The sequence below is a fragment of the Oryzias latipes genome, chromosome 22 (genome assembly GCF_002234675.1).
Source record: "Oryzias latipes chromosome 22, ASM223467v1".
NCBI lineage: Eukaryota > Metazoa > Chordata > Actinopteri > Beloniformes > Adrianichthyidae > Oryzias > Oryzias latipes.
Window position 1 is genome coordinate 9,161,524 of NC_019880.2, and position 14,723 is coordinate 9,176,246.

General features: G+C 36.1%; 2 protein-coding genes across 3 annotated transcripts; both read left to right on the forward strand.

The window, feature by feature from the left end:
- Positions 1-3,117: 3,117 nt before the first annotated feature.
- Positions 3,118-6,565, forward strand: LOC101163042 (growth arrest and DNA damage-inducible protein GADD45 beta). 2 transcript variants are annotated; one of them, XM_023951315.1, is made up of 5 exons: positions 3,248-3,359; positions 3,830-3,898; positions 4,641-4,742; positions 4,881-5,097; positions 5,250-6,565. In XM_023951315.1, the coding sequence occupies exons 3-5, from the start codon at positions 4,642-4,644 to the stop codon at positions 5,352-5,354; spliced, it is 423 nt and encodes a 140-aa protein (XP_023807083.1). In that variant the 5' UTR covers positions 3,248-3,359; positions 3,830-3,898; position 4,641; the 3' UTR covers positions 5,355-6,565. The 2 variants fall into 2 exon arrangements, with proteins under 2 accessions (XP_004082280.2, XP_023807083.1); XM_004082232.3 differs by lacking the exon at positions 3,830-3,898 and having other exon boundaries at positions 3,118-3,359.
- Positions 6,566-9,841: 3,276 nt separating this feature from the next.
- LOC111946817 (growth arrest and DNA damage-inducible protein GADD45 beta-like) lies at positions 9,842-12,618 on the forward strand. The gene is made up of 4 exons (XM_023951316.1): positions 9,842-9,951; positions 10,694-10,795; positions 10,934-11,150; positions 11,303-12,618. Exons 2-4 carry the CDS (start codon positions 10,695-10,697, stop codon positions 11,405-11,407), a joined length of 423 nt encoding a protein of 140 aa, XP_023807084.1. The 5' UTR covers positions 9,842-9,951; position 10,694; the 3' UTR covers positions 11,408-12,618.
- The last annotated feature ends 2,105 nt before the right edge of the window (positions 12,619-14,723 follow it).

The window sequence follows — 14,723 nt, forward strand, 5'->3', positions numbered from 1 at the left end:
ATAGAACAAAATTATTTACTTAAATTGTTAGCATTTTTCTTGAAAGCCAAAGAGCCACAATGGAGGGACAGAAGAGCCGCATTGAGCCTCAGGTTGCAGACCCCTGCATGGGTTTGGAGAGGCATTTTGCACGGTTGATTCCCAATGGACTTTAAGAGAAGCTTTACATGTTGTAAATAAAATCTAATAAGAATTCTAACTAAAGAAAAGTAAAATCTGGAATTGTAAAGTGTGCAGTAGTGACATGGAAATGAGTTATTTTTTCTCTATTAAATATTTGTCTATGGCTTCAAATCTTCCTGTGACAATCTAATATGCCACAGGTGCAAGTACAAATAGTAAAAGTTTTTGTTAAAAGTTTACTCTATTTTGCAAGCCAATGGATATCAAATTTAACGGACTTTGATGATTTGATGATTATCATAATTTTTAATTTAGAAGAGCACTTTTTAAACACAATCAAGGAGACTGAAGAGAAGATAAAAAAAACAACAATCAAAATATATAAATATATTTGAAAATCAGGGGAGTTGCAGAAATACAAATGAATGAAATTCAGTTTAAAAAAAAATCTGTTCTAAACAAACTCGTTTTGAGATCTGACTCACAGACAGGAAGGGGATCGTGTTTGGTATGTTTGGTGGGAGTGGTTTCCAGAGATGAGGAGCAGAATGACCGAAAGCTCTGGTCCTGATGGTGCTGAGGCAGATAGAGTGAAAGTGGACAGAGGATCTGAGAGAGTGGGCGGATGCTGCGATTTGGAGGAAGTCATAACTATGGATGGATGGTGTTGAATTGCACTTAAAGTGCACAGGAATATTTTTTTAATTCTGAAGTGAACAGGTAGTGTAGTTTGTTTTTCTTAGGGCAGATGTAGTGAGAAAATGGATTCTTTGTGATTAAAGGTGAAGGATTAAAGAGAAGAAAGTTGCAGTAAACAAATGAGACAAGACTGGACAAATACAGATGCAAAATGGGAGGTTTAAAACTCATTTTTGAAATAAAGGAAATAAAAATCACTGGGTCACATTTCCAACTTTACAAACTTCTTTGTTTTGTAAGTTTATGTTAGACAATCATTGCATTTCAATGTGAAATAGTGAATGATCTATAAATGAATGTAATATGATGGGATGTGAATTAAATAAATATGTTTTGTCTCGGGATCTGAAAAATGTGTGTGGTGTTGGGTTCCTTCAGAAAAAAAATGTAAACTCACAAAGATATCATTTATTACACCTAAACATTTTAAGCTTGACCATCTGTCAAATAGAAAATCTGAATCAAAGTTTCCTTTAATGTCATTGTGTGCACAACAAAAGAAAAATGTGCCGCTCTCCAGATTGTGATGCTCATCAAGGTTGAAGATAAAAATACTTGTAAAGTGAAATGTAAAAACAATTTAAAAAGGGTTTAAATCGTATATTGCATATTTTTACAGTTCTTATTTTTTGTTAAGTAAGTTGACTGCTCTGAGGGAAAAACTGTCCATCAGTATGTTATTTGGGTATGTAAGACCTGCAGCGCCGAGCCGAGGGCAGCAGCTTCAATGTCAGAAATGCTTTTTATAATAAACTTTATGGGAAAGAGAAGTGACTCTGAAATGGGGATTTGTGATTTGATGCAGAGAGAGACAAGTACAGATGCAATTCTTGCTTTGAGGATGCTACTGGAGAAGGACATAGAAAATCTGAAGGAGTTGCACTGTGTCTTATTTGAAGGTCTTATTTGCTGTGGTGATGGACAGACTGACATTTAAGGTTAGACATGAATCTCTGTGGACAATAATGTTTGTAGATAGAATTCTATAATGAAAGCAGGGAGCAGGAGGAATATCTATTGAGGTGGAGGTTTGCTCTGGAAAGAGGAGAATAGACGGCCAGCTGCAGGAACACAGAGTATCTGTGTGTAAATGAGAGGAACTCAAGTGGAACGGTGAGGTTACAGGTACCAGAAGTGAACAAGGTGGAGGACTTCAAGTAGTGAAGGTCAACAGTCTGAATGAACACAGTTTTTGAAGGAGGTAAAGTGGTGTGTGCAAATAGATTGGAGCATTCAGAGGAAAGGTTCAGGTGTGATGTGTGACAAAAGAGTGTCAATGAGAGATAAAGGAGAGGCAGGAGGGAGAGCTGGAGGTGGCAGAGATGAAGATGCTGGGGTTCCCCTTTGGAATGGTGAGGATCTGGGATCAGGAATGAATCCATCAGAGGAAGATGTGTTGCACATAAATGCATGGAAGCAGATTGAAATGATTTGGACACATTTAAAGCAGGGACAGTGATTATGTTGGTTAAAAAAATGCTAAGATTAGAAGCTATAGAGGCCTAGAGAGAAGGACTAAAGTGGATGTTTTAGGATTTAGTGAAGGAGGACATGAGTGTAATAGGTGTGCAGAGGATAGGATTAAATAACAATGAAAAATGGGTGTGGTGACACCTCAAAGGAGCAGCTAAAAGACAAGAATGATTTTTTTTTAGTATAAGTAGCATCAAAAGTTTATTACCTGTAAAGAATTAGTTTTCATTCAACTCAACAGTCCAATTAAACTTTAAAACAAGACTAAAAAGGCTTGGTTCTTACACAATATGAGTCTACTTCAAAGTAAACTTTTATCAATCCAAAGATTAACATAAAACCTACGATGGTGCCTCAAAAAAGATCTTCTAGTTTTGAACACAATAAGCCCAAATGAACAAACATGACAGCTATTAATTCTACCAAACTCCTCTTGTTTTTTTATACCTTTAAAATCCTCAACAGCAAATAAAGAAAAATCGAATAATAAACTAAATTATTTATAAACTGTTTAAACATTTTTAAGAAGTCAATCCACATTTGCGCTTACAGCCGTTTGATTGTACTTTACATCAATTATCTTACCTCGATTGCATTTAATAGTTAATTGATCACGTGACTCCCGTACTTTTAACTTTCCCGGTCAGCTGCTATAGCAGTCACGAATAATCATGTCCTAGAAACTTTAGAGTTATGAAAAAAAATCACACACATCTAGATTGTTTAATTGAAAGTTTAATTTATTTGTAGTCTTATTCACAAAATGTCCTTTAAGAGTGAAAATGATTAAGTCGCAGCTCTGAAGAAAAATAAATAAATAAAAACACAGACACACCCATGCCTCCGCCCCCGGCTGTCCTTTTAAAAACGTGTTGCAACCGGACTCTGTGTGTGTGTGAGAGAGACGTCTGCAATTTGCCAACAACATTCAATGCAAAACCTGCAGGCAAAGACGGTGAAAAAGTTCAAACTACCAGGCTGCTGTTGCGCTTTTACGCGCCGGAAATACCTTTAGGATTTGAAGACTCGACTTCTGGCAGAAACTGTGACTCTTTGGAGAACAGGTGAGACCTGATGCCTTGTTGGTGTGAGAGGACATTGTGTATGATCTGTGTGTGGACGGCATGTACTGGAGCCTGTTTACCCCTAACCTACAAAACAGTATCATCACACTTTTTCTTTAAGGTTTTATTCCAATTAGAAGTTCTGGAACTGAGACGTTCTTTTTCAAAATTATTTTAGAAATTAGATTTTGACTACTGGGTTAAGTTTTTTTTATTTTATTGAACTGTCCAAACTTGCAATCTGCAAGAAAGCTGCAGACAGTGAACAATATTTTTAATTTATCTTATTTGTATTTCATTATCATTATTATATATATATTTATTTTTGTAGTATAATATTTATTTTTATTTTATTTATTTATTTAGAAAAGGACATTATATGTTAATTAACATAAAAAAAACAAGAAATTTGAGTGTAAAACCGCCAGATTTTAGCCAGGGGCTCATGTCCATCTGCAATCCCCCGGCAGGTCGATAAGGTTGAAGAAATAAAACAGATTTAAAGAAGAAGAAACTACAATCAAGAATATAAATTTGAGGTAAAAGACAATATGCAAAATACAAATGCATAATAAAACTAAACCAAATATAATAATTTAAAATGAATGTCTGTTTAGTAATAAAATGTTCTGATTCCTGGTCACATAAGAACAGTGTTACTGAAGCCACATTGGTTTTGTAAAGGTGACAAAACTTCTACTTTCTCACATTTTAATAGGAATGCTGTTCCATAAAGTTGAACCCTGGTGAGACAGAATGTTTTTTGAGAAAGATGTTGGTCTGGGAGCTCACAGTCCCTTCAAACGGCTCGAGTTACTCTTGAAAATTCCCTAGAAGATTTCTGTTTGATGAATTCACTTATTGGCAGAGGGGCTGAACAGTGAATGACCTTTTACACAAAAAAAGCTGTTGGCTAAAACGTAGGAGTTTGTGTTTGTTAAGAATGCAACAGTGATGGTTTCTTATCAGGGGTTTTCAAGGCTCTTTTATAGCAGGATTCAACAAGTTCTAAGAACAGAGGAGCCAACAAATGATCAACTAGTGATACAGTAATTTGTATGGGATAGAATCAATGCATGTAGATACGTGTGTGTTGCTTTATCTGTCAGGGATGTCCTAATGTATCTAAAGTTACACAATTAATATTTCTGTTTTTTTACAATATTTTTAAAATCCAGATTAGACATCTAAAAGAGGTAACATTAAAAAACTTTATTTTGAGTTCAGCAGAAATGAATATTATGGAAAACAGAGTAGTATCTTCTGTGCTGTGCGCTCCAGGATGCAGTCTGTGAGCCTGGCCCTGGAGGAGCTGCTGGTGTCATCTCAGGAGCAAAACTGCCTGACTGTTGGCATCTATGAATCTGCGAAATTTCTCAATGTGTGAGTTGAAGGCACTTAAAGCATGCTTAAGGGTTTGCTTTGTGATTTTTGAATTGCACAGCTATGAATATGTTTTTACTCTATATTGCTCCATATCCCAGACATGTGAATACAAGTCTTTTTTCTTCTTTTCTTTAGGGATCCAGACAGTGTGGTTCTGTGCGTCCTTGCAGCCGACCATGAAGAGGATGTGGCGCTGCAGATCCACTTCACCCTGCTGCAGTCCTTCTGCTGCAACAGTGGTATCACCATCCTGCAGGTCTCAGGGATTCAGCGGCTCCATCAGCTTCTTGGAGCTGCAGATGTCAATAAAGACCAAGACGAGAGAAAAGACCTCCATTGCTTGCTGGTCACGGTATGTTTGTTCAGAAAATGGGCATTTATTCTGAAATAAAGTTTACAGTTGTCATCTCTTTGTTGTTTGCAGAGTCTGTTAAAAGTCAAACCAGTGATATGCTGGATGGTAGTTTTATTTTTCTTTGTGTGTGTGTTTTTTTTTCTATGTAGAACCCTCAGGCGAACCACTGCAGGCTGCAGGAAGTGGGCGCATACTGTCAGGAGAGTCTACGTCCTGATCAGTGGGTTCCTACACTGATCCTGCAGGAACGCTGAAGGCCCAGATTCTAATCAGATGAAGTTGAGTCGGTCCAGTTTGCCATGGACAACTAGGAGTCAGTCTTTCTTTCAGTGATGGACAAACAGCTGGTCTCTTAAATCTGTGTTTTGAGCCAAAAGATGAACACATAAAAAAATGGACTTTATATGTTAATCCGTAGCGAAGCTTAACTGGACTATTTGCATGTTTTCTATCTGGACTAATTTGTGGGAGAGCTGTCACTGTTTTTGTAACTTACAATCCAAATTAAGAATTTGGGACACTTTTTTTAAGCTTAATTAAAATAAAAGATAACATTTTGTTTAGTTGTTGCTGCGTTTTGGCATGATAGAGCTTTAATTCACATTTGCAGAGTGCTTGATCAAAAATCTTTAACCGTGTCCCCTTGCATACAGAGATTCTTCCCTGAATCTTCTGATGTAGGTGGTGGTATTTGCAAACGCCTGTACATTTTGCAGTTAAAGAGCATCTTTATTTATAAGGAGACTCCACCTCTGCCTAAAAGACCAGATATCAATGAACTTGTAGGGCACCGAAAGTGTTTTGCTTTCCAGACTTTGTTTTTACCTGGTGCAAAGTGTGCCAAAAAGTTCATTTAGAGGATAGAAATGGGCTCTTCTTAATTTAAATATTTACTTTTTAAATTATGTTTGGTTTTAGACAAGACTCAGGTGATGGCGGGGAGACTCATCAATTTTTTTCATTGGAACTTAAAAACATCTTTACTTATTCAAAACTGCAGTTGTATAACCATTCACATTTGAGGTAAAATTGTGAACTTTCCGTTAAAATGGCGTGTTGGTGGGAATGTGAAGTTGTTGATTTGCATAATCACACATGCATTACTGTGCTGGTTTCTCCAACATGGAACAGCTGCCAATAATCATTGTTTGTGATGGAGTTCAACAGTTTTTTTGTTTTTTTTGTTAGATGTTTTATTGTAAAACTAAAAAACAAAAAAGTTAAAGTTTCTGAAAAAACATGCTTACTTCTTTTAAAATATAGGTTCAATGTTTTATATTTTTTTTACTTTGTAAAGGGTCCTTGAGTTTTCTTAAAGGCGCTTTCAAATAAAATTGATGATGATGATGATGATGATGATGATTATTATTATGTACAGCAAAGGAATACTTGTTTCTGATGACAATACTGCTTAAGTGTAAATAAACAGTACAATAAGTAAAAGTAAACAGTGAAAGAATTGTGACCACATGAGAATTTATGGGGTGAAACACTGCCTCCTAGTGGAGAAAATAATAATTTACCTTGTCTGAGCAGTCGCTGACCTGCTGTCTTTACATGCTGGAAACTTTGCCTTTTTTTTAAGGTCTAGATGTGGCTAAAAACAAATTTTTTTTTATTAAAAAAAAAAAGAAGAAAGAGAATTCTGGATTAAGTTTCTCCTCAATTTGATCCATACCCACATAACTCTGAAATGGTTTGAATTCCTCCTTGCAAAGCAGAATCAGCTGCTGGTGTCAACCAATTTTAGCATAGAATGACTGCAGATGATTGCTGTTGTTGGGACCCCTTAAAGCCTTCCCAGGTTCGGATGGTTAAGGACACCAAAAACCTAATGTGCAAGTGGGAAAAGAAAAATAATTACACAAGAGTCTGCATATAGTTTCTAACCTTTGCAAAAGGAGAGCCAGGTGGATCTGCTCTGATCTGCTCTGAGCTCCCTCCCCTGCGGCAGGCAGTCTTTACTTTCCAATACAATAACCTGTAAATCAAGTCATGGCATTCAATGTCTGTCCGTGCAAGCAAGAGTTTAAGAGACCAGTAGGTCCTGGTGTGAAGGACAGTTGGGTCCGCATCCCTACATGTTTTTTTGTTCAATAAGCAATTCACCACAAACTAAAAACAGAAAAAGCCTTCAGCACTTCCATGCCCTTATGGTGATGCAAGGCGGTTCCGGTTGTAGCTGTTCTTACAACACAAAATGTCCATGGATACAAAGAACCAAGTAAATGGATAATCAAAAAAGTATAAAAGTATAATGAAATGCATAATCATTCCACACTGCCTAAACCTGAGCTTCTTCCTAATATTTTGGTGGATTACAATTGACTTTTCTTTTCTCCTTAATTTGACAAAAACAAAAGAAGAGAATAAAAAAGCACCTGTAAAATGTTATATTTACTAAAAGTCATTTCATGAGGAAAGTTGATAAGATCTTATTTTAAATGGTTAAAAATTGGAGATTTAAAAATGTGTCATTCGTAAGTAAGTTTAATGTAGTTAGAGGCCAATTCGGTATATAGACCTACCGGTAATCCTGTGCACAAAGAATTTTGCATTGATTTTGATAGATATTTTATAGTATTATTTAGTATTATTTAAATCATTTTATGGGTTGTAATGATTTTCCTTTCTGGAACTTTAACCTAGAAAAAAGTTGTAAATGGGAAGCAATATGTTTTGTGAGACAAAGGCTGTAAAGGTAAATATGCTTCTGAAGGTTGGCCAAAAATGTGTGGAAAGCTGATGGTGGACCAAAAACCCACGGGGAGACGGGCATCTTCAGAGTTCAGATCTTTTCCTTTTTTATTTCTTTTCTTTTTTATTTCTGCAGGCAGAATGACATGGCAGCCCAGCACAGAAGTACAAACGTCTGACCCCCGCCTCCTTTCCTCAAGCCACAAACCCCACATTAAACACCACTAATACAGAATTTGGGCTTACTATAATTAGTGAGTGTAAAAACGAAAGAGGTAAAATGAGATGTATAACTAACCATAAAGTGACTAAGAAAACTACTGACTAATATGAACAAAATGAATGATAGCCACAATAATGAACAACAGAAAAAAGCCACCACATCCACCTCTCTCTGTGTTTCAGCTAGAGGTTCCTCCAGGCAAGCTGGTTGATGGCAGGATGGACCCCAGCTGTTGTCCCCGGGAGGCCTCCATGTGTGCTTCATGGAAACACTCCCCTCTCAATTTAGGAAGGATATGGTCACGAAGCCTCACAATGCTCCATCACGACTTTTGTTTGTTTGTTTCTAACTGCTTTTTGTAAAAGGTCCTTTACTGTCGCTTTGACTGTACATTCAGTGTTTATTGCTTTGATGGATATGTAATTTTAAATCTGAAAAATAGAGTATAATGAAGCAACTGTAGATAATGGATGGAGTAATAATATGTCAGACCTGTCTAAAATAACTTATCATGACAATAATACACAAAATGAGAAACTGGAGCAAGCAGAAATAATTGGTTTGCTTCAAATGATTGCTCAGGTGTAAAGTTATTCCAATTTTGCAATTATTGTTATTCCAATGTTCCAATGTGTAATTTAATTTAATTTAATGTTTTGGATTTTAAACCATATTACAAAACAATATAAAAAATATGCAAAAGATGAAGCAGTTAAGAACATTTAATCTTCTGAAATAACTGCATTTTTTTTCTTTATCTATGCCAAAGTATAAACATGTTCTATGGTAAAGTATGAAGAACTAATCAGAAATTGAGAACCGGACAACGATCATTTTGGTTAAGAAAAGAAAAAAAGAAAAAAAAAGTAAAGCAGGGGTGGGATCAAATAAATTGGATTTCGAGCAATCTTTGAGGGGGGGGGTGACAATCTTCACAATTAATAGTTTCATTTTGCCATGTACTATATGCAAAAGAGCTATTTGTGATTAAGAGTAATAATTGAATTTTTACTAGTCTATGTGGACGTGTAAATATTTTCCATTCAATTTAATGTCTAATAATTTATGTTGTTGGTCTTGTTTTTGTATTATTTCTGCTTTGATTGCTTAAAATTAACCATTTCCAAGTCCAAATCCAAAATGTTCAATAAGATAAACTTCTGGACTGTAAATGTCGATTGTTATGCACGAATTGCACAGTATTTTTAGTGTTATTTATTTATTTATTTTCTATTCTTACTATATATTTCTAATAAATGTTTAAACAAGCAGAAATCATGTCAGAGCTGCTGAGATTGATTGCACAGGTGTACGGGGGGAACACTGCTTCGCTCCTCCACGCCAGTAGAGGGCGCTAGTTTGCGGTGAATAAATGCCACCGTGAGTTGACGAGGACTGCCCAGCCATGTTGAGGAGTCTGTCAAGCAAATTGCAGCCCGCCATTGTGTAGAAACCAGGCTCTGTAAAGAGATAAGAGCGCTACAAAACAGTATCATCACACTTTTTCTTTAAGGTTTTATTCCAATTAGAAGTTCTGGAACTGAGACGTTCTTTTTCAAAATTATTTTAGAAATTAGATTTTGACTACTGGGTTAAGTTTTTTTTATTTTATTGAACTGTCCAAACTTGCAATCTGCAAGAAAGCTGCAGACAGTGAACAATATTTTTAATTTATCTTATTTGTATTTCATTATCATTATTATATATATATTTATTTTTGTAGTATAATATTTATTTTTATTTTATTTATTTATTTAGAAAAGGACATTATATGTTAATTAACATAAAAAAAACAAGAAATTTGAGTGTAAAACCGCCAGATTTTAGCCAGGGGCTCATGTCCATCTGCAATCCCCCGGCAGGTCGATAAGGTTGAAGAAATAAAACAGATTTAAAGAAGAAGAAACTACAATCAAGAATATAAATTTGAGGTAAAAGACAATATGCAAAATACAAATGCATAATAAAACTAAACCAAATATAATAATTTAAAATGAATGTCTGTTTAGTAATAAAATGTTCTGATTCCTGGTCACATAAGAACAGTGTTACTGAAGCCACATTGGTTTTGTAAAGGTGACAAAACTTCTACTTTCTCACATTTTAATAGGAATGCTGTTCCATAAAGTTGAACCCTGGTGAGACAGAATGTTTTTTGAGAAAGATGTTGGTCTGGGAGCTCACAGTCCCTTCAAACGGCTCGAGTTACTCTTGAAAATTCCCTAGAAGATTTCTGTTTGATGAATTCACTTATTGGCAGAGGGGCTGAACAGTGAATGACCTTTTACACAAAAAAAGCTGTTGGCTAAAACGTAGGAGTTTGTGTTTGTTAAGAATGCAACAGTGATGGTTTCTTATCAGGGGTTTTCAAGGCTCTTTTATAGCAGGATTCAACAAGTTCTAAGAACAGAGGAGCCAACAAATGATCAACTAGTGATACAGTAATTTGTATGGGATAGAATCAATGCATGTAGATACGTGTGTGTTGCTTTATCTGTCAGGGATGTCCTAATGTATCTAAAGTTACACAATTAATATTTCTGTTTTTTTACAATATTTTTAAAATCCAGATTAGACATCTAAAAGAGGTAACATTAAAAAACTTTATTTTGAGTTCAGCAGAAATGAATATTATGGAAAACAGAGTAGTATCTTCTGTGCTGTGCGCTCCAGGATGCAGTCTGTGAGCCTGGCCCTGGAGGAGCTGCTGGTGTCATCTCAGGAGCAAAACTGCCTGACTGTTGGCATCTATGAATCTGCGAAATTTCTCAATGTGTGAGTTGAAGGCACTTAAAGCATGCTTAAGGGTTTGCTTTGTGATTTTTGAATTGCACAGCTATGAATATGTTTTTACTCTATATTGCTCCATATCCCAGACATGTGAATACAAGTCTTTTTTCTTCTTTTCTTTAGGGATCCAGACAGTGTGGTTCTGTGCGTCCTTGCAGCCGACCATGAAGAGGATGTGGCGCTGCAGATCCACTTCACCCTGCTGCAGTCCTTCTGCTGCAACAGTGGTATCACCATCCTGCAGGTCTCAGGGATTCAGCGGCTCCATCAGCTTCTTGGAGCTGCAGATGTCAATAAAGACCAAGACGAGAGAAAAGACCTCCATTGCTTGCTGGTCACGGTATGTTTGTTCAGAAAATGGGCATTTATTCTGAAATAAAGTTTACAGTTGTCATCTCTTTGTTGTTTGCAGAGTCTGTTAAAAGTCAAACCAGTGATATGCTGGATGGTAGTTTTATTTTTCTTTGTGTGTGTGTTTTTTTTTCTATGTAGAACCCTCAGGCGAACCACTGCAGGCTGCAGGAAGTGGGCGCATACTGTCAGGAGAGTCTACGTCCTGATCAGTGGGTTCCTACACTGATCCTGCAGGAACGCTGAAGGCCCAGATTCTAATCAGATGAAGTTGAGTCGGTCCAGTTTGCCATGGACAACTAGGAGTCAGTCTTTCTTTCAGTGATGGACAAACAGCTGGTCTCTTAAATCTGTGTTTTGAGCCAAAAGATGAACACATAAAAAAATGGACTTTATATGTTAATCCGTAGCGAAGCTTAACTGGACTATTTGCATGTTTTCTATCTGGACTAATTTGTGGGAGAGCTGTCACTGTTTTTGTAACTTACAATCCAAATTAAGAATTTGGGACACTTTTTTTAAGCTTAATTAAAATAAAAGATAACATTTTGTTTAGTTGTTGCTGCGTTTTGGCATGATAGAGCTTTAATTCACATTTGCAGAGTGCTTGATCAAAAATCTTTAACCGTGTCCCCTTGCATACAGAGATTCTTCCCTGAATCTTCTGATGTAGGTGGTGGTATTTGCAAACGCCTGTACATTTTGCAGTTAAAGAGCATCTTTATTTATAAGGAGACTCCACCTCTGCCTAAAAGACCAGATATCAATGAACTTGTAGGGCACCGAAAGTGTTTTGCTTTCCAGACTTTGTTTTTACCTGGTGCAAAGTGTGCCAAAAAGTTCATTTAGAGGATAGAAATGGGCTCTTCTTAATTTAAATATTTACTTTTTAAATTATGTTTGGTTTTAGACAAGACTCAGGTGATGGCGGGGAGACTCATCAATTTTTTTCATTGGAACTTAAAAACATCTTTACTTATTCAAAACTGCAGTTGTATAACCATTCACATTTGAGGTAAAATTGTGAACTTTCCGTTAAAATGGCGTGTTGGTGGGAATGTGAAGTTGTTGATTTGCATAATCACACATGCATTACTGTGCTGGTTTCTCCAACATGGAACAGCTGCCAATAATCATTGTTTGTGATGGAGTTCAACAGTTTTTTTGTTTTTTTTGTTAGATGTTTTATTGTAAAACTAAAAAACAAAAAAGTTAAAGTTTCTGAAAAAACATGCTTACTTCTTTTAAAATATAGGTTCAATGTTTTATATTTTTTTTACTTTGTAAAGGGTCCTTGAGTTTTCTTAAAGGCGCTTTCAAATAAAATTGATGATGATGATGATGATGATGATGATTATTATTATGTACAGCAAAGGAATACTTGTTTCTGATGACAATACTGCTTAAGTGTAAATAAACAGTACAATAAGTAAAAGTAAACAGTGAAAGAATTGTGACCACATGAGAATTTATGGGGTGAAACACTGCCTCCTAGTGGAGAAAATAATAATTTACCTTGTCTGAGCAGTCGCTGACCTGCTGTCTTTACATGCTGGAAACTTTGCCTTTTTTTTAAGGTCTAGATGTGGCTAAAAACAAATTTTTTTTTATTAAAAAAAAAAAGAAGAAAGAGAATTCTGGATTAAGTTTCTCCTCAATTTGATCCATACCCACATAACTCTGAAATGGTTTGAATTCCTCCTTGCAAAGCAGAATCAGCTGCTGGTGTCAACCAATTTTAGCATAGAATGACTGCAGATGATTGCTGTTGTTGGGACCCCTTAAAGCCTTCCCAGGTTCGGATGGTTAAGGACACCAAAAACCTAATGTGCAAGTGGGAAAAGAAAAATAATTACACAAGAGTCTGCATATAGTTTCTAACCTTTGCAAAAGGAGAGCCAGGTGGATCTGCTCTGATCTGCTCTGAGCTCCCTCCCCTGCGGCAGGCAGTCTTTACTTTCCAATACAATAACCTGTAAATCAAGTCATGGCATTCAATGTCTGTCCGTGCAAGCAAGAGTTTAAGAGACCAGTAGGTCCTGGTGTGAAGGACAGTTGGGTCCGCATCCCTACATGTTTTTTTGTTCAATAAGCAATTCACCACAAACTAAAAACAGAAAAAGCCTTCAGCACTTCCATGCCCTTATGGTGATGCAAGGCGGTTCCGGTTGTAGCTGTTCTTACAACACAAAATGTCCATGGATACAAAGAACCAAGTAAATGGATAATCAAAAAAGTATAAAAGTATAATGAAATGCATAATCATTCCACACTGCCTAAACCTGAGCTTCTTCCTAATATTTTGGTGGATTACAATTGACTTTTCTTTTCTCCTTAATTTGACAAAAACAAAAGAAGAGAATAAAAAAGCACCTGTAAAATGTTATATTTACTAAAAGTCATTTCATGAGGAAAGTTGATAAGATCTTATTTTAAATGGTTAAAAATTGGAGATTTAAAAATGTGTCATTCGTAAGTAAGTTTAATGTAGTTAGAGGCCAATTCGGTATATAGACCTACCGGTAATCCTGTGCACAAAGAATTTTGCATTGATTTTGATAGATATTTTATAGTATTATTTAGTATTATTTAAATCATTTTATGGGTTGTAATGATTTTCCTTTCTGGAACTTTAACCTAGAAAAAAGTTGTAAATGGGAAGCAATATGTTTTGTGAGACAAAGGCTGTAAAGGTAAATATGCTTCTGAAGGTTGGCCAAAAATGTGTGGAAAGCTGATGGTGGACCAAAAACCCACGGGGAGACGGGCATCTTCAGAGTTCAGATCTTTTCCTTTTTTATTTCTTTTCTTTTTTATTTCTGCAGGCAGAATGACATGGCAGCCCAGCACAGAAGTACAAACGTCTGACCCCCGCCTCCTTTCCTCAAGCCACAAACCCCACATTAAACACCACTAATACAGAATTTGGGCTTACTATAATTAGTGAGTGTAAAAACGAAAGAGGTAAAATGAGATGTATAACTAACCATAAAGTGACTAAGAAAACTACTGACTAATATGAACAAAATGAATGATAGCCACAATAATGAACAACAGAAAAAAGCCACCACATCCACCTCTCTCTGTGTTTCAGCTAGAGGTTCCTCCAGGCAAGCTGGTTGATGGCAGGATGGACCCCAGCTGTTGTCCCCGGGAGGCCTCCATGTGTGCTTCATGGAAACACTCCCCTCTCAATTTAGGAAGGATATGGTCACGAAGCCTCACAATGCTCCATCACGACTTTTGTTTGTTTGTTTCTAACTGCTTTTTGTAAAAGGTCCTTTACTGTCGCTTTGACTGTACATTCAGTGTTTATTGCTTTGATGGATATGTAATTTTAAATCTGAAAAATAGAGTATAATGAAGCAACTGTAGATAATGGATGGAGTAATAATATGTCAGACCTGTCTAAAATAACTTATCATGACAATAATACACAAAATGAGAAACTGGAGCAAGCAGAAATAATTGGTTTGCTTCAAATGATTGCTCAGGTGTAAAGTTATTCCAATTTTGCAATTATTGTTATTCCAATGTTCCAATGTGTAATTTAATTTAATTT